This window comes from Taudactylus pleione, unplaced genomic scaffold, assembly GCF_031769625.1.
Source record: "Taudactylus pleione unplaced genomic scaffold, aTauple2 ptg000032l, whole genome shotgun sequence".
NCBI lineage: Eukaryota > Metazoa > Chordata > Amphibia > Anura > Myobatrachidae > Taudactylus > Taudactylus pleione.
This window is the reverse complement of record NW_028284434.1, coordinates 1,178,580-1,199,863: the sequence shown is the minus strand read 5'-3', so window position 1 is coordinate 1,199,863 and position 21,284 is coordinate 1,178,580. Positions and strand designations below refer to the sequence as shown.

General features: G+C 40.5%; 1 protein-coding gene across 1 annotated transcript in view; it reads right to left on the bottom strand.

Moving 5' to 3' along the window:
• Positions 1–769: 769 nt before the first annotated feature.
• Positions 770–21,284, bottom strand: part of LOC148538904 (uromodulin-like) — a 125,973-nt gene continuing 105,458 nt past the window's right edge. Inside the window, exons 17-21 of the mRNA XM_088452090.1 lie at positions 15,223–15,468; positions 13,255–13,417; positions 10,922–11,012; positions 9,389–9,421; positions 770–1,076 (exon numbers count right to left, since the gene is read on the bottom strand). Of these exons, the coding sequence (XP_088308216.1) occupies positions 997–1,076; positions 9,389–9,421; positions 10,922–11,012; positions 13,255–13,417; positions 15,223–15,468 (613 nt within the window). The 3' untranslated portion in view covers positions 770–996. The remainder of the gene's footprint in view (positions 1,077–9,388; positions 9,422–10,921; positions 11,013–13,254; positions 13,418–15,222; positions 15,469–21,284) is intronic.

The following is a 21,284-nucleotide window of genomic DNA, read 5'->3' as shown; positions in this document are numbered from 1 at the left end:
TTCATGGGGGCACTGGGGGGTGCTACTAGGGTCAATGCATAGGGGGGACTAGGACTACTACTGGGGGAAATGCATAGGGGGGACAACTACTGGGGGCACTGCATAGGGGGGACTACTACTGGGGGCAATGCATAGGGGGAGCTACTACTGGGGCACTATTTAAGGGGCATTGTATAATGGGACCACTACTGGAGGCATTATGTAAGGGGTACTGCATAGGGGGACCACTACTGGGGGCAATGCATAAGGGGCATTACTACAGGGGGCATTGCATAGGGGGGACTACTACAGTGGGCACTGCATAGGGGGGACAATTACTGGGGGCACTGCATAAGGGGCACTGCTACTGGGGACATTGCATAAGGGGCACTACTACAGTGGGTATTGCAAGAGGGGCTACTACTGGGGACATTAAGGTGAATAAAAGGAGAAAAAATGTTCCTAGGGTGATAACAAATGGTGGTATATAGGGGTCCCCACCAGTTTGTTGCCCAGGGGCCCCACAGACCTTAATATGGCCCTGAATATACTGGATATATTCCAGGCTCTTTCCTGTGGCACTCCATTGACAGGCTAATGTTCAGTATGTATGCATTGCTTAGTTTAGAGACCATCATAAATTACATCCTGACTCCTTCATATGGTATTTGTTTCTCAGGGCACACTAAAAGCAACATGTGCCTATGAAATAAAAGCAAGAAATATATGTTTTTATTTTTTATTATTTTCAATATTTGAAATTAATTATTCTTTTACTAATACAGGCACAAATCATTTAACAATTGATCAATAATTCTGTCAGGAGCCACATAGAGTGAAAAGTAAAATTTTAACTAACAAAAGCTTATTAAATATTGAATTTACAGATTAGAGTTTTATTTAAAATGATTTGTTATGTAATCTTAATATATGTGTTGTACATAATGGCAAGTAATATGCTATATGTAGTACATTACTTTTTCTGTTATAATAAAAAGTTGTTGCAGGGGACCATTGCTAACCATAAATAAAAAACAGCAAGTTCCCTGAAATGAGTAAAACCGCCATCATCATATGAGCCATCAGGGAGGTTGCTCCTAAAAAAGAAGAGAGAAAAAAAAAAATCTTTATTGGACTGGTATCTTATATTTTTATTTATGATCATAAGATTTGTAATCCAACATGAATGCATCTTCTTTTTCCCACTTAAAGCAGTAATACTATGAAAATCTTATTTTTTTTAAACATAACTGGGTCATGGTATAAGCAGAAGCTTTGCAATAAAAAATAAAAAATGTTCCTTGTTTTTCTTCTTCAGGGTGCTATTAAAGATTTAGAAATATGCAGGGTGTGCATGGTGTCATTTGACTACCATGACAACCACAGTTACATGGCACATGATGTAGTGAGCAAACAGGCTTCGGAACACCCTTTTGTGCTCTGTCGGCATGGTAAAATTCTCGCTTTGCTACTCCTCTCTCTTCTTTCACTTGACATGTATGACTGGCAGCCCTCCAGGAGACTATGATTTGTAGGAGAACAGCTAAGTAATATAATTACCACTTACATGCTCAAAGGTACTTAACTTAAAGAATGAATAAACCTTCCATGTGGGATTACTGATACTGCTTTTCCACCCAAGTCCAGGGTCTGACCCGAGATTTGGAACACAGTTTTCCAATATGGCGCTGATCTGGAATATTCCCGAATCAGCACCTTTCACACTGCACATGGGTGCAGTGCAACACTTCTCCCGGCGCTTGGAGGTAACATCATCTCCAAGCGCTGAGAAAACAGGAAGTCCTTATGCTGTAAATGGGACTTGGGTTGGACAACCCAGGTTACCCATTTAGACTGCAGGGTTTCATTGGTTGTTCCCATGTTAAACCCTGCAAGTTACCTGAGTTGGATTGCCGGGTCAAGCAACCCGGGAATCCATCCCTGGCCCCTTTTACACCTAGAAGCAACCCGGGTTAACCCTGCAATAACTCACGTTTTAGCTCTGGTGTAAAAGGGGTATGACAGACTAAGGTGTCTTTGTATTAAGGCAAATGTGGAGGAAAGACCACATTTCAGTCTTCCTCGATATTTGATTCCTCTTGGTCACTTTGTGCTTGTGATCTTGTTTTAAAGGAGCAAACCATCCTAGACATTTTTTTATTAGGAATTTGTGGTGTTGAAAAGTGTTTTTTTTTTCAAGTACAGCAGTAAAATTCTGAATGAAATGAAATGCAACACATTGAAGGTCAATTATAAATGGCTGTAGTCTAAAGATAAGATGGCTACTTCTGTATTTGTAAAAACAAATTAGATACACATTAGAGGTGGAAATACAGCATTTGTGAATTGATTGATATGAATTGTTGAGAATATGGGCATTTGTTAAAGAAGAGATATAGGGGTATATTTACTAATGTTCATTTTTGATTTTAGTGTGATTTGACTTTCAATATTTATTCGATTTTGCATTTGGAGATTTACTAAAGGCAAAACCAAATGTCAAATCGAACATAAAACCGAATCCCACTCAAAATCGAACATTGGTACTTTTATATAGATCAACATACGAATGCCAAATTTACTAAGATTCAAATCCCCAAAGTAATAGATCTACTTTATACTTTCGAATTTAGCATGAGCAGTTATGATTGATACAGATGCATACACAGATCAGTGAGATCCGTGCATGAATCTGAGTGTAAAAAGCTACAAAATATTTAAAATTAAAAAAACATATAACTTTGGGTTTCCCCCTAAAATCACAACTAGCCCCAGACTTTTCAGAGCCAGTCCTGGTTGTGTAAATATGGGGGACAAAAGACTGGGCTCAGTGAGACGGTGCTGGTTTTGGAAATACAGGGGAGAAAAATGAGTAGGGTTCCCCTGTATTTACCATAACCAGCTACAGATTCTTTCTAGCGGGGGTGTAATGCCACAGCCTGGGGAATCCTTTCACCAGGTCCCCTGGCCAAAGCATTAAACTTGACCACTAGTCAGCCCAAGCCAGGGATCCCTGGGGAGGTGGAGACCCCCCAATAAAGAAGTATTACTCTCCAGGGCACCCCAGTACAGAGCTGATAGCCCGAGGCTATCCCCGACACCCCTGGCCGATGGCTTCCGGATTGATAGTATAAAGAGTGATGTGTAAAAAAAGATATACAAACATTGTTTTTACATTAGAACTACAGGTCCCAGCAAGCCTCCCCCACATGCTGGTACTTGGAGAACCGGCATGCAGGGCATTAAGGGCCCACTGGTACTTCTAGTTCACCTGCAAAAGAATTGTTAAAATAAAGACAACACTCACACACCGTGAAAGTAAGTTTATTACACACATACACACTCACACATACTCACCTACAATACCTGTACAGGTTCTCTTGTACAGACAGGCATCCAGCATCTATTTAAAACAAAAAAACGAGGAGCCGGAACCATGAACTTAATACTGGCCTCTAAGGACTGTACTTCCCGAATGACAGGTCAGCCGCTGCATTTCTCTTAGAAATGCTGAGGCTAAGTGTTTATTGGCTGAGAGAGGTGAGCCTCTGCCTCTCTCAGCCAATGAATGGTTCCCACCATTGAAAACACATAGCTGGACACTTCTGGTAATGGTACGGTTGCCATGACAACATGTGTCATTGATTGCTTATTTTAATTCATATTTTATTTATATTGTAACTATTTTGATAAGTGTATTATATAATTACAATTTGACATATCCAAAGTTATCTTTTAAAGGGAAGCTTGATTTACTTGTAAGATGTCCCAGACTGATGAGGTCATCTCCCCCGCTCTAATGATTGGCTGCTTTACCCTTAAATATAGGGCTCCTTCACACTCCTGAAATGTCTTGATAAAGGCCCATATGGGGCCAAAATCGTTGACCAGCAAAGAGTGTGAAGAGCCCATCTCTATACTTCAAACCTTGTAGATATAATGCATTGATCTTTTGTGAATCTAAACAATATCATTTGGACATTATTTGTACTTATTGGAATTTTTATATTACATTGGACTTTTGCTGCAAAGGGCCCTTGTTTTTTTTTTTTTTTAGATATTATGTGTTTTTATAATTTTATTCTTTTAATAACCTATTTGTTTGAGTCATTTTTAATAAACATTTTTTTTACATATAATTGCCTCTGGCCACAGTTTCTGGACCACCTCCCAATGGTGATGACAGTTTGAGGCCTTGAAAGAAACCCGGATATGCTTCAATACATCCACACTTACCATGAGTAGGGTACCTCACTTGTGTTCAGATATTGCCTGATGATTTAAAGAAACCTTTATATGCTTGACACCTTCCTGACCTTTCAGTGAGTGGGGTATGCCTAATCTCTATTTCCAGTTATATTTTCAAGCACGGGACACCAGTTTAAACATCACATTGGTGGAAAAGATACCTTTATATGTTTGACACCACAATAAGAAGTGTGAGTAGATGGTGGGGACTAGTCTGTGCCAGAGTCTACTGCGCATGTGCAGGTCACTGGGGAAGTGGCTCGGCAGCCATTTTCCCAGTGTTTTCCCTACTGCACATGTGCAAAATGCCAGGAAAATGGATGCAGCGGACATTTTCCAGGTGATTTGTACATCGATGGATTCTGGAAAAGTAAGTTATGAATAATGCAGGGTGTGCAGTAGCCCATGTGTCCGTTTTTACATGTTATAATCAGAATTTGGTGAAGTTCCCTGTGGTGAATCTGTTTTGGGCAGCTTTGTATTGAGCAAAAATTACCAGGGATTCATTTGTCTTTTTACTGAGATTTGTCTTTCACCTCTGACTTCCAAGGAAAAGGCAGCATTTGTTGTAAATATACCCACTGCATACCTAAACATGTTTTCCTTTAGAGATCAAAGATGTAACTATTTTGAGAAAGCATTCAATGAGGGCCCAGAGTTGGTTGAACTGATTAATGATGACTTAGAGAGTATAATGGAAAAACTAGAAAATATGTTACTAAAGGAACGTAAGGTCTGGTGGGAAGTTGTAACAATGGAGAAATATCTAGCACAAAACTTGATACCAAATGGGTTGGAAATAAATAAACAGTCCACCATCACGACATCCAGGGGAGGATTTTAGGAAACAATGGGAAAATAGTTTTAAAAATTGCTCTTTTACCCTCATGGTATTAATTGTTCAAGTGAGAAAAAGAGATCTCAAAATGTTTCATGAAGAAATTAAGGTGCTTAAGTCACTAGTCCAGCCTTTTTCCAATCTAGACGACTTTGGGAAATTAAAGGGTCAATAGAGTCCAGACTTAGAAAGTCTGAAAGACTGTTAAAAAAAAAAAGTAAAACAATTCAACAGGGAAAAGGAAGAATCCCTTAATCCAATCAATAAGAAACCAGAAACAATAGAATCCAATATACAGTATGAATCGTGATTTCCTTAAAGAGAGTGAGACAGAAGGGAATCCAACAGAATTCCTATTATGTTGGATCAACCAACAGTGAGAAACCATCAAGGAATAGGTACAGTCCAAGAGGGGAAAATAAACAAAGGTTCAGTAGACCAGACAGAACCCCATACATAGTCCCCATTGAAGATAGACTTGACAGGGATGTCGATAGAGAAAGGACCCCTGAGTGGAGAATTCTGCCACCAAGGAGAACCTTTATACATTTGCGATACACTAATAGAGAATCAGACGACACATTTTTCTCACAGAATCGTTATTCACCCCTTAGGGAAGATTTTGCCCCTCAATCAACAGTCCGTGAGTACAGACGTACAACTTTTTTAGAGAGAGGGAGGGACAAAACACCCTACATAGAAATAAATACATTTGCCCTAGGGGAAAAAGAGGAGGTAGAAAACCCCCCAAAAAGCATGCTTCTAGAAATAGAAATAAAAGAAAAAGGAGAGTAGCACCAACAATATTGATTCAAGTAATACTCCATCTACCATAGAAAAAGCAGAAGAAAATCTCCCTTTGATTAAAATATTTAATCTAAGTTCACATGTTTTATCACATGAGGAAAGCAAGGTCCTCCAAAATGGCTTGAACTATGTCCCAACAAATCATATTGAAACCTTTGACATCTTTATAGATGTACAAAAATGTGTGCAGAAATTAACTGTGAAACAGTTTTTCATTAATCAAAAAACTTTGGGACTGGAGGAAGTGGAAATGAGGTCCCTCACCCCTCACCATCAACTCCAGGACCCTAAAACGTATAGGAAATTAAGGGGTGACTCTTCTGAACAAACTCAAATAAAACTATGCCAAATGGTAGGAAAGGCGTAACCAAAGGCATTATTACTGACCAGGAGGCAAATTTATTGTGAATGAAAAGCCCTCAATACCTGTCATACACGTTCTGCCCAAAGTGCAAAAATGCCTGGAGAAACCACCCCTTAGGCCAATTATATCAGGGGTGGACTCTATAATGGTGAATCTCTCAAGTTTCATAGAATTTTATTTCCAACCTCTTGTCTGCTTACATAAATAACATCTGAGAGACACTAGGGATTTTTTGTGATTACTGGAGTCCATTACATGGGAAAAAGAATTGCTTTTAGTAATGGCAGATGTTAGTTCCCCCTACACCATTATTGAACATAAGGCTATTGTAGAGGCGACATGTCATTTCCTGGGTATGTCTGATTTACCTGTGAAACTACATGATTTCCTTGTAGAGAGTATTGAGTTAATTTTGTTCAATAATTTTTTTCTGTTAAGGATAATTTATTTACACAGAAGACAGGCACTGCAATGGGCACCAGGTTCACTCCAAGCTATGAAAACCTTTTTATGGGTGCATGGGAGCTAAATAACATCAGGGCCAATAATCCATTTGGAGCAAGCCTCGTATCCTACGCTAGATACATTGATGATATTTTTTTGTTTGGGGAGGAGGAAGGGAGACTCTCAGACAGTTCTGTGAATTTCTGAATTCTAATGTTAAAAATATAGTATTGACATTTGATATACAGGAAGAATCAATTAACTTCTTAGATTTAACAGTATACATAATGGTATGTATTCTGATTTCCTGGATCATTTGAAAACACATAGCTGGACACTTGTGGTATTGGCACGGTTGCCATGGTACACCTGTAATAGATTTCTTGTTTTAATTCATATTATTTGAACAATGTAACTATTTTGATAAGTGTATTGTATAATAACAACTTGACGTATCCAAAGTTATCTTTTAATGGGAAGCTTGAATTACTTGTGAGATGTCCCATGTTGATGAGGACATCTCCTCTGCTCTAACAATTGGCTGCTTTACCCTTAAATATAGGGCTCCTTCACACTCCAGGCATGTCTTGATAAAGGCCCATATGGAGCCGAAACATGTTGACTAGCAGAGAGTGTGAACAGCCCATCTCTATACTTCAAACCTTTAGGTATAATGAATTGATCCATTTTGTGATTCTAAACAATATAATTTGGACATTATTTTTACTTATTGGACTTTTTGTTTTACACTGGACTTTTGTCTGCAAAGGGCCCTTGGGGGTCTTTTTAGGTATTGTGTGTTTTTATCATTTAATTCTTTTAGTACCTTAATTGTTTGGGTCTTTTTTAATAAATATTTTTTGGACATATAATTGCCTCTGGCCACAGTTTCTGGACCACCTTCTAATGGTGACCAAAAGTGTAATGGTGATGACAGTTTGAGGCCTTGAAAGAAACCAAGATATGCATCAATACATACACACTTACTGTGAGTAGGTTACGCCACTTATGCTCAGATATTGCCTGCTGATTTAAAGAAACCTTTATATGTTTGACACCACAATAAGATGTGTGAGTCTGGGTATGCCTACATCTTTAACTTGTTTCTCTTCTATTGAACACAAAGGGTGCATTTGAACTATTGTCAATTATTAGAGAAAGAAAAAACTGTTTTACACATGTGTATACAGTATTTGTTTTTTTTATGATACTATGCATCGACTGGAGGACACAGAAAGGAGGATCCACCTGACCATCAGTGTGTACCCCTATGATTTCCAGTTTAAATTATATATAATTTCATGTTACTTATTATAGTCTAATAGATTGAGTTCCACCATGTCTTTTTTTACTTATGCAGTCTCCATCCGCGGCTACCTCTTTATCTACCCAGCAGCTGGCAGTGCACTGAGAGCAGCAGTAGACAGTGGGCACTAGTCTGTGCCAGAGTCTACTGCACATGTGCAGGTCACTGGAAAAGTGGCTTGGCAGCCATTTTCCCAGCATTATCCCTACTGCACATGTGCAAAATGCCAGGAAAATGGATGTGGTGGCCAATTTCCAAGTGATTTGTACAGCGCTGGACTCCGGGGAAGCAATTTATAAATAAATGGGTGCAGGGTGTGTGGTGTGGGCCTCCCTGGACCCAGGAGCCCATGTGTGCCTCACACTCTGCAACCATTATAGATACACCCCTGTGTAAGACATATCAGACATATTTGGTGACATATTTGGTGAAACTTTTTGGTTTTATATGGGGTTGTATGGGTTGCTGAGAATTGTCATGTACAGTATCTGCATGTAGAAAAGAAAACCTAGGAGTAGAAATGGCTAGATAGTGCTATAAAAATGGAGGAGGAGGTAATTTACTGGTAAGTGTTTTTAGATGACATAAGACATTTTTGGGAGTCTGATGAAAAAGTTTTAAAGTGATTAAGGAAATTATGAAAATCCTTTTACATGGATGGATTCAGAGTTTACAGGTGGAGCAATCATTAGTACAATTTTAGTTGTATATCAAATAGTACTAAAAACATAAGTACCATGACTCTTACCAGGGGAGTATCTATAATGGGTGCAGGGTGTGTGGGGAACACAGGCCCCTGGGTCCAGGGGGGCCCAACACCACACACCCATAATATTACTTACCTCTCCGGAGTCCCACGTCGGTGTGGGGGTCCGGTGCTGTAAAACTACTGGAAAATGGCCACGGCGGCTATTTTCCCATCATTTGCACATGCGCAGTACAGGGAAAATGGCTGCCGCAACCATTTTCCCGATGCCTTGTGCATACACTATAGACACTGGGTACACTCTAGGGCCCACAGTCTATAACTCCGGGACTGGCCACGCACAGCTCAGTGCGCTGCTGGCCGCCGGGTGTAGAGGAGGGGGCCCGTGTTGGAGACTGTACACGGGTCCCCTCCTCTCTAGAAATGCCCCTAGCGCTTACACATGCCATACCTATTTCTCCATGGCAGAAATATCCCCTTTCCTATAGTGAACTTCAACATTACCAGCATAATCTACATCTTGGGCTACCTTACTTGCAGTTAACAAGGTAGTTGCAGATTTTTCCTGGCAACCCAAGGTCAGGTTGCACCAGTACTTGCCTGTGACTGGAAGCCTATTGAACACCAGTTCCAGATATGTATATCAAACTGATATGATCACTATTGTGACTGGAGCATAGTAAATGGAGTACTCACCATCAGTGGGTGGCTTTTTTGTGGTTGATTCAACTGCAAATATAAAGAAATATATTTATAGAAAATGACGTACTTTTGGTGTGTGTATAATGCATATCTCACAACATGAAAAAAATCAGGACAAATTTAGCCACACCCGACCCACTGAAACCACACTGACCACACACAATTCTTTCAATCTTTTATGACCATTCTTTCTGTTTTTTACCATTAAACTTGAATGAGTGGAGACTGCAAAACTTTTAAACTGAGCCCAATGTAGTGGGAATCCATACAGTTTATGAAACCACCACAGTGAGGTGCTGTTTGGACCATCTCAGGGCCTGATTCAGATCTGAAGCTTTCCACAGCCTGGCTGGTGCCTGGTTACTCAAGAGGCCAGGAATCTGTATCCACAAACACAGACCCTGGCCTAGTTTCTTCCAGGCACGCCCCGCCCTGCCCACCAAATTCCACAGCATGTCAATCATGCTGCGGCTTGGGTGCTCTGCGAGCGAGATATCAGGACTCATTCTACACTTGCGTAGAATGAGTCCTGCGCAGACGCAGACTCCTAGCTATTGGAGATGTGTATTCATCCTTGGATAAACGTACATCTCTGAATCAGGCCCTCAGTGCATTTCACAGCAATTTAATTAAAAACCAATTAATGAAAGGTCTGAGTTTGATCTCTCGTGAAACCAGCATTGCATCTTGGGATATTTAGAACTAGCTGCAGCTTACATGTAACTTGCTAGTAAATTATATAGCTCTAGATCTAACTGTCATGGAGGGGACAAAAAACTCAGCGATGTGTGTCCTCCAAGTTTGGCAATGCACATTCCTGAAAATTACAGCATACCAATATTGTTCCTTTTCCTGTGCACTTCTATGATGTATAAGGAAAAATGTATTATGCTGGCTTACGAGGTGCCTGCATTCTGGCCATTCTTCTGGCATTCCAATGGCACATCAAGATGTCAGAAATGGAGGGTCCTTCATACATTTGGGGATCCTTAATGTAGTCTTTATATACAGTAAGTTGCTGCAAATTCTTATTCTATTACATTCAACCCATGGAATATAGCATGTTTAATAAGGGCAATTTTCCAGTTTTTTTATTATTAACAACTGCAAAGTACAATTCCACTAATTCAGATACTGAATGCAATTTTCTTCTTTTTTTTATTATATTGTTTGCTAGTTAACATTCAAGAAGAAGAAGAATCTAATTTATCTGCTCTTGCATAATTCTCCAATAAATCGTACAGGTACCTTTCCTGTTTATTTAGTATTTATTTCAATTTTGCCTTTGGGTGAATTTATCCTTTCAATGGAATACAAAAAAAAAATATTGAATTAACAAGATGAAAACCTGTTGTAATAAGGACTGCAGTGCACATAGAAAGTAGCATATGTTCCATATGTAGATACAGAAACAAAGTATCCCTCAAGTTTATAATTATTTAATTTATGATTTTTGGAATGTAATTTATTGTTTAGGAATAATTAAATTTTTAAGGAGGTAAAGTATATACAAATTAGTAAACATACCTTGTCTAATTATAGGCCCCAAACTTAAAGTTGTATCTGTAGCTCCATTGTAGGTACGGAAAGTACGGAAAGCCCTCGTTCCAGAGCAGGACTAGATGAAGTAGAAATAGTTGAGTCAGGTCAATGCTGAAGGTAAAGCTAGCTTCTGTGAGTTCTTCATTGGTATTGTATCATCTATGTTGAACTGTTTTATATGAGGGCTGATTAAAAAGTAATGAGACTGCCTCTGCTTTTCTGTCCCATAGGTAGCCGTAGCAACGCTATGCTGGTTATATTATGAAGCTCAAACATCGATGTGTCTGAACCTGCGGTTGGACTGCCATAGTCTTCTTTGTTGGTCACAGCAAGTGGAACATCTTCATACATTTCGTCACGGAGGATGAGGAAGACGTGTCTGTGAGATTACATCAGAGATGAGTGATTGAATTTTGTGTTAAACTTGGAAAAAGCGGAAATGAAGCTCATGAAATGTTATGGCATGCATACGGTGGAGAAACAATTAGTCGTGCTGCAGTATTTCAGTGATGGAAGCACTTCAAAGAGGATAATACGCAAGTGACTGATGAAGCGCATTCTGGGAAACCATCCACCGCAGTTACAGATGTCAAGATTGCCAAAGCTGCGGAGATGTTGCAAAATGACAGAAGGTTAACTTAAGAGAACTTTCGGCGTCACTTGGTATCTCATTCAAATGGTACAGCATATTGTGACGAAGGAACTGAAAATGCATCACGTTTTTCCAGGTGGGTACCCAGAAATCTCACAGAAGAGCAGATGTGATGACGAGTTTAATTGTGCAAGTACACCGTTCAATTGTCGGAGAGGATACATGATTTCCTGACATCGATTGTGACCTGTGATGAATCATAGATTTGTCATTATGATTCTGAATCCAAACAGTCCAGTGTTTGGAAACATACAAATTCGCCTACAGCACTGTGTTCCCTGTGTACAGACAATTAATGGTTACTATGCAAACGTCCTGAAAACTCATTTGCATGGAGCCATGAGGAAGAAATGACCACATTTTCTGAAGAAACAGTGGTCTTTGCTCCAAGACAATGCCCAACCACATGATGCTGCTGTTGCATTGGCAGCACTGACTGAAATTAATGGGACAGCACTGAAACACCCTCCATATAGCCGGGACTTAGCATGGAAAGAAGTTTTCAACAGATGATGAAGTGAAAAATGCCACAGCTGCAACACTAATACTGATGTAACAAAACAGTCTTTAAATCATTGTTAAAACATTGCAAAAATATATTGAATGTGAAGGACGCTACTGTTCAGTTCCTGTTGAGTCATCTGATTCTGAATAAAAAAATCAGTCTCATTACTTTTCAATCAACTCTTGTATTATAAGTGACATTATTGTGGCAAACACAGAGAGTTTATTAAAACTATAGTGGGTGTTACTGGGCGGTGACAGGGAGGTGGCTTAGCACATGCATGGAGATGGTCAGCCTTATGGGAGTGTCAGTGAAAGTGGTTGCATATAAAGACACTCAGGAGGCCATACTCAGACAGAGAAACTGCACCTGCCATAGGGCTAAGGACGCACCAATTGGTATTACTGCATGTATGTCCGCTGACAGCAGGTGTCTCAGTCCCTTGGACACACAGATGTAAAGGACTTTGCATCTGCATTTGCACATGGCAGCAGATGGATGACTGCCAATAAATGCAACTGTGCGTGCTTCTGCCTCCACCACTAAATCATGCCCTATGTGTGACCCATATTATATACAGACTTCATAAAGAAATATTATCATGTAAAGGTTGATGTTATTTAAATAGTAAGGATTGAAGTGGAAAGTGGACCTGATTCAGGCCCGCTCGCTAGATGCGACCGCTCGCTCTCGGCGTATGGAAATTCAGCTAAGTGACGTCAAGGCAGCAGTGAGCACACGGAGTCGGTATTAAAAGCAAGCTTGTAAATCATTGTTAGGCAGCAATGCCAATCACTACACCACAGCCCCCCATCCCCCCATCAAATAAAAAATTGTGTGCCGCAAGTGTCAAAACTGTTTTTTCTTTTGGGGAAAAATTTAAATGTAAATGTATTTTCAATTATGAACTGTAAATAGGTGACGAAAATATAAACAATTCCTTTAAAACTGTATGGGAAACAATAAACTGTAAATAATCTATAACATACTGTTTTATTCCATTTGTGTTTACACTGCAATAACATTGCAACAATGCATCTATTTTGCTGCACTGAAATTTATTAACCAGAGATGGTAGTGGTAGCAGAAAAATAAGTATTCATATAATCCATACTGTTATTACACTGTAACAGTAATTTGTTGCATTTGGCTTGTACTCACATGTGTGCATGTCTCATTGGCCTTATCACAAATATGAATGTCACAATGCAAATAGACAACATTTGAATCCTTGACATATCCAAAGAGCTGAACTGAAAAGCGTCCATTCTGAGAGTTTCCATTTTCAATCACTTTAATAGAGGAGTCCTGCTTGCTGGGACAGCTGTAAAAACATCAATGTCCAACAGAAATGAGATAAGATGCTTGATTCAAAACTTGAATATGATTAGACATGATACTGACTGTGGTCACTACAAGGATTGTATATTAAGCTTACCATACATTATTTGATTATTGTTCCAACCAGCCAAAGAGTTGGCTGGTTGGAATGATATTTGGGTAATGTATGGCAGAAATTGATCTGTTTGCCCTCAAATGCCTCGCCCTCAAATGCCAAAAATCGTCAAAAGGTGGCGTTCAGACAAGTTGGTTAACTCAAACATGTTTTATTTAACCAACCCAACTAAATGATTATCGTATAGTGTATGGGTAAACTTTCCCCCTAACTAAATAATTTTAATAGAAGTAGGTGGACAATGTCCTACTGCTGCTCCCACAGGGTTGTATAGCTAGGGAATTGCATTGGCGAGTTACTATATGTGTTCCAGTCTCAGTTGGGGTCAGGAACACTTTCAGGAGTGTGGCCTGCTCATAGCTGTCTGCTTATCAAATGTCCCCATTAGAGCACAGGTTTTAGCATAAGCATTTCAAAACTTTCGCTCAACATTTATGAAACAACTGATCATTTGTCTATTTTTTTTTCTTTCGACATAAAATACAGTTATGAAATGAAAGAGCAGAATTATTTTCCCATGAGGTAATTAACTCAAGCCATGGAATTTCATGAGTGAATCAAATTGGTTCTGGACTAATGTTATTGAATATATTTGTAGGAGAGGAAATTACATGTTTATATCTGTCAAATCATTTGTATATTTTATGCTTACTTTGCATTGCAACTTTTTTTTATAGTAACATATGTATACAGATATCTGGATATAGCATTGACTTGGTATATTTTTAGGTTATCTGGTTACCAACTTGGTATTCATTCATAGCTTGACAGAAGCCAATGTGAAGGCAGAATTAATCAGAATGTTTAAGGACAAAATAAATGCTAGTTTTAATGCATTTTTGAAAAATATTGTTTCTCTTTTGTAAACTATACAAAAGTAATGTCAGAGTTGTTAAGTTGGAGTGAAACTAATTGTTAGTTGTAGGGAGAATACTTCATGATTGTTTAGTTGGTCAGATTATCTTTCAATGGCTAGTTGGATGAAAAGATGGATAATGCTTTATTTTTAGCACCTAGTATAGGCTGGTACAAGTTCTCACTGGTTATGATGATGATGATGATGATTAGTATCAAACTAAGCGGTATATTTACTAAAGTGAGAGTTTTTAGAAGTGGAGATGTTGCCCATAGCAACCAATCAGATTTTAGCTATTATCTTCTAGAATGCGCTAGATAAATGTTAAGTAGAATCTGATTGGTTGCTATGGGCAACATCTCCACTTCTAAAAACTCTTACTTTAGTAAATATACCCAAGTGTACAGATAGCAGACAATCACTCCGCAAGTTATATACAACTTTGCATACAGTAGTGCGGATCTTTGATCCAAGGGTAGAGCAAACCCCTCAGAAAGACCTCCTTATAGGTGTGTTGATTGTCTCCACCTCTAACTTTATAATAATTCTGTGAACACACCCTCGCTGTACTCTTTATGAGCTTGCATGCCGTTTCCTTGATCGGTTCTGCCACATGTGTAAGGACGGGCACGTGTGGAATGCACAAGAGTCTTGGCACAAATGTAGGCATACACATTTTTGGTGTGCACAAACAATATGAAAATGTGTATTTTATGCAATTAAGTTTGCTTCCAATTCAGAATGAGCCTAATTTAATCAAAAGAAATGTATAGGAAAATAGGAAACTGTAGAATCAAGTTTTATGCTAAATACAAACCTGTCTTTCAAAATATCATATTTTGCAGGGGAAGATGGGTTCCTTGATGTTGTTGCATAGCAATTTTTCATTAGCACAGACAATGTACTGCTATTTCCTGATTTTAGAAGGATTCCAATGTACAAAATGGTTCTGGATGTCAGAAGAACCTCTGAGCCCTCATAGGGTATCTTGTAGGTTGAGTCTTGATAGAGAGCAATAGTTGCCAATAGCTGTCCTGTGCCTTCCACACTAACATCAACTGAGCTGTAGTAATACATAATATTTATGTTATTCTATGTCATGACCAAAATAATCTTATCCCAAATAACCTTACCTCCCATAATTTAATTATCTATTGACAGCACCACAATCACCTCTAGTCTGTAAGTGTGTAGTCTTGGAGTTATTCTTGATGCCTCCCACACCTTCAAACCCTACATTCAGTACTTTGTGCAGTCCTTCCTTTTCCATCTCAAAAATATTTCCAGGATCAGACCCTTTCTTACCCTGGAGGCAACTAAGACCCTCTTCCACTCTCTGGTCATCTCCTGACTGGACTACTTTAAACTCCTCTTATATGACCTACCTGTCTCTCACCTATCTCCACTCCAATCTGTTTTCCCTCAATGCTGCTGCCCAGCTCATCTTCCTCGATGAACATACTACATCTGCCTCCGCTCCTCATCGCGGCAGTCTATGGACTAATGAGTATTATTCCAGTCGTTCTTCAGCCATCATCATTAGTATCAGAAATTGATCTACACTCCCATGAAACTACCATCAAATGCAGATGCTCCGTGCATCTTAAAACTTGCTGCCCTGGTGCCACCCAGAAACCTCTACTTACTGTTATGCTCTGTCCACTCACAATGCGACGTGTACGAAGCTACAGTACTTATGACTTTGGACACATTGTATGATGCATGTGCAGACCACGTTTTCAGATTAAGACACATGCGCAGATGGGACCCTAAATGCGTCCATTTCCTCAGATACATCTGACACAGCCCCAATCCCTGATTGGTTTTAGCATCTGTCAAAGCTGGATAATTGGCTGAGACAGAATCAGTTTAAAATTAGATTGGAACAAAACCATCTTGCGAATGGGCACAAGACACCATCTTAAAAAAAATTAGATCTGCACGACGCCATTTTGCGAATGGCCGCCCAGCGCCATTTTAGAGAAACTCACACTTAAGTACATACGGCGATGCTATTATTAGCATCATGCGATCGCATATTTCACCATACCCCATACACACATTAAATACACACCATTGCGCTGTTAACACAACGCACATTAGCGAATGCATAATACCCCACATGCGAACGCTGTTACGCATCTGCCCCAAGTTAAAAGTCCTCACTACATAAATACAGACAGTCACTGATACATACAAAGGGATCAATCCTGCAAACACGTACCATGGTGAACTCTAACTAGCATCCTTTCCCAAACCCCCGATACTTAAACACTGCACACTCACATAAAAGGTTCCATAGCTTCAAAGTGTAATATTCAAGGTTTATTCATTTATTACTTATGTTGTGAAATAAAGACTATTTGATATCTAAGGTTTAGTACATGATAAGCAAACCGTGTTTGGTGTTGTACTGATCTACTCTGTCTCAACAGCTATCCGGTGTCATCGGTGAGAAGATCACAACATGCGTTCGCAACTTATGGACTGTAGAGAGTTAAAACACTAAAATGTGCTAGGTAATGTTAGCAGCTTAGATTTGCATGCGGCAGGAAAAAGGAGACAAAAGGCTGTTGGAGGCTTACCTGTGTCCATTTGTAGTGACCTGTTAAATGTCCTGTAACAGAAGCACCGTGACGGAGAACCAATGGAATCATGCCAAACTTGCCTATTGCATTGCCTATTTCTGTAAAGGTATATATGTGCGTTCTGACCCCAATCGGAAGTCTTCTTGCTGATGCTGTTCACGGAGGTTTCTTGTTGATGCCGGTAACTGGTCCCAGAGCGTGTGCGTATGTAATAACTGTACCTTGGGTCTGTATGATTGCTTTGCGCTAAATTGTCTTTAGATCACAGCATGTAACCTACTGTTTTTATGTTGAATAATAACCTTTGTGCGTTGGAAACACATTTCAAAGTCTGAAGGCATTTATTTACTGTATGACTGCATACGCAAATAGCGACAATTCTAGGAGGTATAGGCAGGATTTAGAAGGTATAGGCCAGAGCGTATAGAGGTTTAAATCCTGTATCGTTACATCCTACTTGCTTGACTTCAGCAGTGTTCTAAGCCCTGCATTTCTTGTATAGTAAAAGTTGAATTTGAGCTTGGACAAGCCCCTCTCAAATCTAAATCTCTCTGCACATGTTACAGTACATCTCCCCCACAGTGCAGTATGGTTTTGCCAAGGTGCAAAGTTACAGTACTTTTTTTTTGTTTTTTGCTTTGTTCCCAAGTCAGAATCAGCCCCAGGGTACATGACTGCGCATGCAGACAATTTGACTTTGGTAATATTGGGGTAGATGTATTATAGCGGCACTTAACGTGCCGCTATAACGCTTCCCGCTTCGCCTCTTTACCGAGGTGAAGCAGGAAGCACTACCGATGAGATGTATAAACATCTCATCGGCCGGAGAGGGGGAGCGTTAACTCCCCCCTCCGGCGCTACACACTAGAGACAGCAGCGCATCAGCCTAGTGCTGATGCGATGTGTGTCAGGCCTGGCCGGCTCCACTGAGCATGCGCGGGATCTCGCAAGTATCGCGAGATCCCCGCGTGGAGCCCTGGAGCCAGCAGCAGCCGCAGCAGGGACAGCACTGTCCCTGCTGTGGGGATAGGCTAGCGCCAGGCTGTAGCTGTCGATAATGACAGTTACAGCCGGCCGAACGGTCAGACGATCTGACCGTTCGTACATAGCCCAGGCTGTCGGCGCTACTATCTTGTAGATAGCAGCGCCGATAATGACATTACCGCCCAGACCCCCGATCATACATCGGGGAGAAACGGTATCAGTGCACTTAACGTTCGCTGATACCGTTTCTGGGCTTCATACATCTACCCCATTATATGAAACAAATAAATAAAGTATATATTTGGAAATGTTTTATATGGGAAAAACAGAATGCTGTAAACCATGTTGTATGATATCATCCAGAATGACAGGTGATCTGATATTGATGCAACTGTTCTAAAGTTATGTACAGAATGACAGCATGGATAAATGATTGAATTACTAGTCCTAATCACATATGAGGTATAGATTGACAGATTTTATGTCACCTGCGCATGTAATTTATAGATGTGAGACATCAAGATGCAGCATTTTCAGACTCAAAATAAAGTTTCCCCGCTTTATAAAAATTAAATCAAGTGGGGGCATGGCCTGCCTGGCTAACATGGCGGACGCATAAACAAGGAGATCCGCTGCAGCTGACACTTACCGCTGCCATCCTGCATCCTGGTACCTGTCGAGCCACTTTCTCATCATCCCTGCCGCCTCCTGCACATTGGAGCACCCCGGTGAGTGCAACCATCCTGCTCTGAGTGCGGTAATGGGGCTCAGCCCCCTCTGATACTCCCGCCGGTGCCATCTTGGATCCCGCTGGATGCGCCTGACGATGCCAGCCAGCCTCAGCGGTTCTACTGGAGGTCCCGATGACCCACCACTGCATAGGACACCTCCTGACAAGTTGCTCTCTTGCCCTGCTGGACAACCTTCCCTGGTGAGTGTTTCCTCGGGGAGGTGGATACTGTGGGCACCATTTTAGATCCGAAGCCTACTAGAGTAATACACTACTGGCTCTCTGCAACTCCACACAAACCCTCCCCTGCTATTTTATTCCACTGAAGCCTCAGTTAGAAGCTGCTGGATGGTGGAGAACACCACACATGCTTGCCCCTGTGTTCCCCTTCTGCGTGTTTGTTGTGCCCTGCGAATCCTGCTTCATATATATGGTCACTGCTCAGTATACAGGGGCTTTCAGTTTCAGTTATAAGCAGTATTACATCCTCTGCAGGAGTGCTTCCACTTTATATTACATATCTGGTCATCCTTCATGTTTTTCTGTACTCATTCACTGTAAATCTATACTGAGCTGTCCAGCCCTATTGCAATGCTGACACCTAGTGGTAGCTCTAAGTTACTCTTTCTGCTCCTATAAATTGCATTGCACCATGCCAGGCTCCTTTGCAGAATAATGACTCTGTCACCCTGACTGCTCCTGCAAATTATGTTATCATGACCTTTACTGATGTATGTGACTGCCGCATTTCCACCCTATTCTGTCTCAACTTTCGATTGCCGTAGTACTATTCTCCAACTTTGTATTTCACCTGTTTGAGAAGGTGTAAAATGGCCCCAAAGAAAGTCAAGCCAGATAATTCAGCGATGCCTGTAGACTTTTTTGGTTCATCATTCACCACTCATAGTCAAGGCCGCCTGCACAATGTACTGATTCCCCTCCATTGGAAGAACCAGTTTCATTAGATGGTCTTGTGACCCTTCATTCTATCCATTTCCTGCTCTCCTCTTTTAAATTTGAAATTGCTTCAGAACTGGGGATCTCAATTAAAGATCTACACTCTGATATTTGCCAGATTGACTCCTGGACTGACATTTTAGAAACCAAAATGGAGGAACTTGTGTCTTCCCATAATGACTTTATTTCAGCGAATGATGTTCTGAAAGAGGAACTTGTTGATCTGGAAGATCATTCTAGACAAAATAATATAGAAATTTGGGGTATTCCGGATTTAGTTTCCAATGCAGAACTGTGCAACTTTGCAACACATCTCACTCGGGTGCTTTCTACCTTCAGCTGTGGATCTCCTCATTGACAGAATTCACAGGCTTCCAAAATCTAAGCAAGCTCGGGCCCAGGCTCCTAAAGATACTTTGCGGTTCACTATTTCCATATCAAAAATCTTATTTTTTTGGCGGCTCTCCCATCTAATGCTTCCTCTGAGTGCCTGCACAAGCTATAATTGTTCCCTGATGTGTCCCCAGCGACCCTTGCCCAATGACGGTTCTTCAGACCGATTACTATGGCCCTTCAGAAAGCAAAGCTCCAGTATCACTGGGGTTTTCCAACAAAGCTCGTCCTGCTCCGGAATGGAATTAACACGACCATGCCTTTTCCTGAGGAAGGTTTCCAAAAATTTAAAGAATGGAACATTCCAGTTGAGGAGCCACCTTCTGCCCCCAGATCAATGCCTCAAGAATGGGCTACTACTAACTCATGACTCTCTCATAGGGGCCTATTCATCATACCTAAAAATTCTCTGGAGGTAATTAGGTTTAGAACTCGCATGGAGTTATACCTAATTACCGGAGGAATTCATCATTCCTCATCTCCATAACTATCTATTCTGAAAAGCTGTAATTTTTGCTATGACAGCTTTTGGGAAATAGATACTTCTCCCTATCTACTCTAACTTACCGCAGCTGGAATCCATGCTGCGCATGCGCTGTTACATCTGTAAAACCAGTGCATGCGCAGCACTGCCTACAAATGCAGTCATTTTGTGTCCCCATCACTCCCCCCTCCACATACCTCCTCCCTGTCCCCACACTTGCCTGCCCACTGCAGCACCTCTGGCTCTGTCCTGCTGTTCTGACAGTTATACCAGCAGCAAACAGTACAGTTTAGAAAAAAAAATATTTTTTTTTTCTAAACTTTATTTTCTGCTGGGAGAACAAGTCTCGGAACATCCACTGGAACCAGAGGACAGACCAGAGCGCCGGAGGGAGACCCTGGGGGACCTCACTAGCTGGAAGTAGGTATGTGTTACCTGCTATTTGCCACCTCATAGTGTCGAATAGTAACCCCATCAAATTCCGAAAATACATAATTTTCGGAATTTAATGAATACCATAATTTCCACATCCCCATACTAATGTATGGGAAGTGTGGAAATTAATGCATGTGGACTTAGCTAGGAGATATCAGTGAAATATCCTGTGTTAAGTCTCTTCATGAATACTAAAATAACATTAATTAAGGAAAATGTCAAAACGTTATTTTAGTGTTAATGAATAGGCCCCATAGCCTCCCAAAAGAGCTTGTTCAGCGATTTACAAGACTTGGTGTGATGAGGTG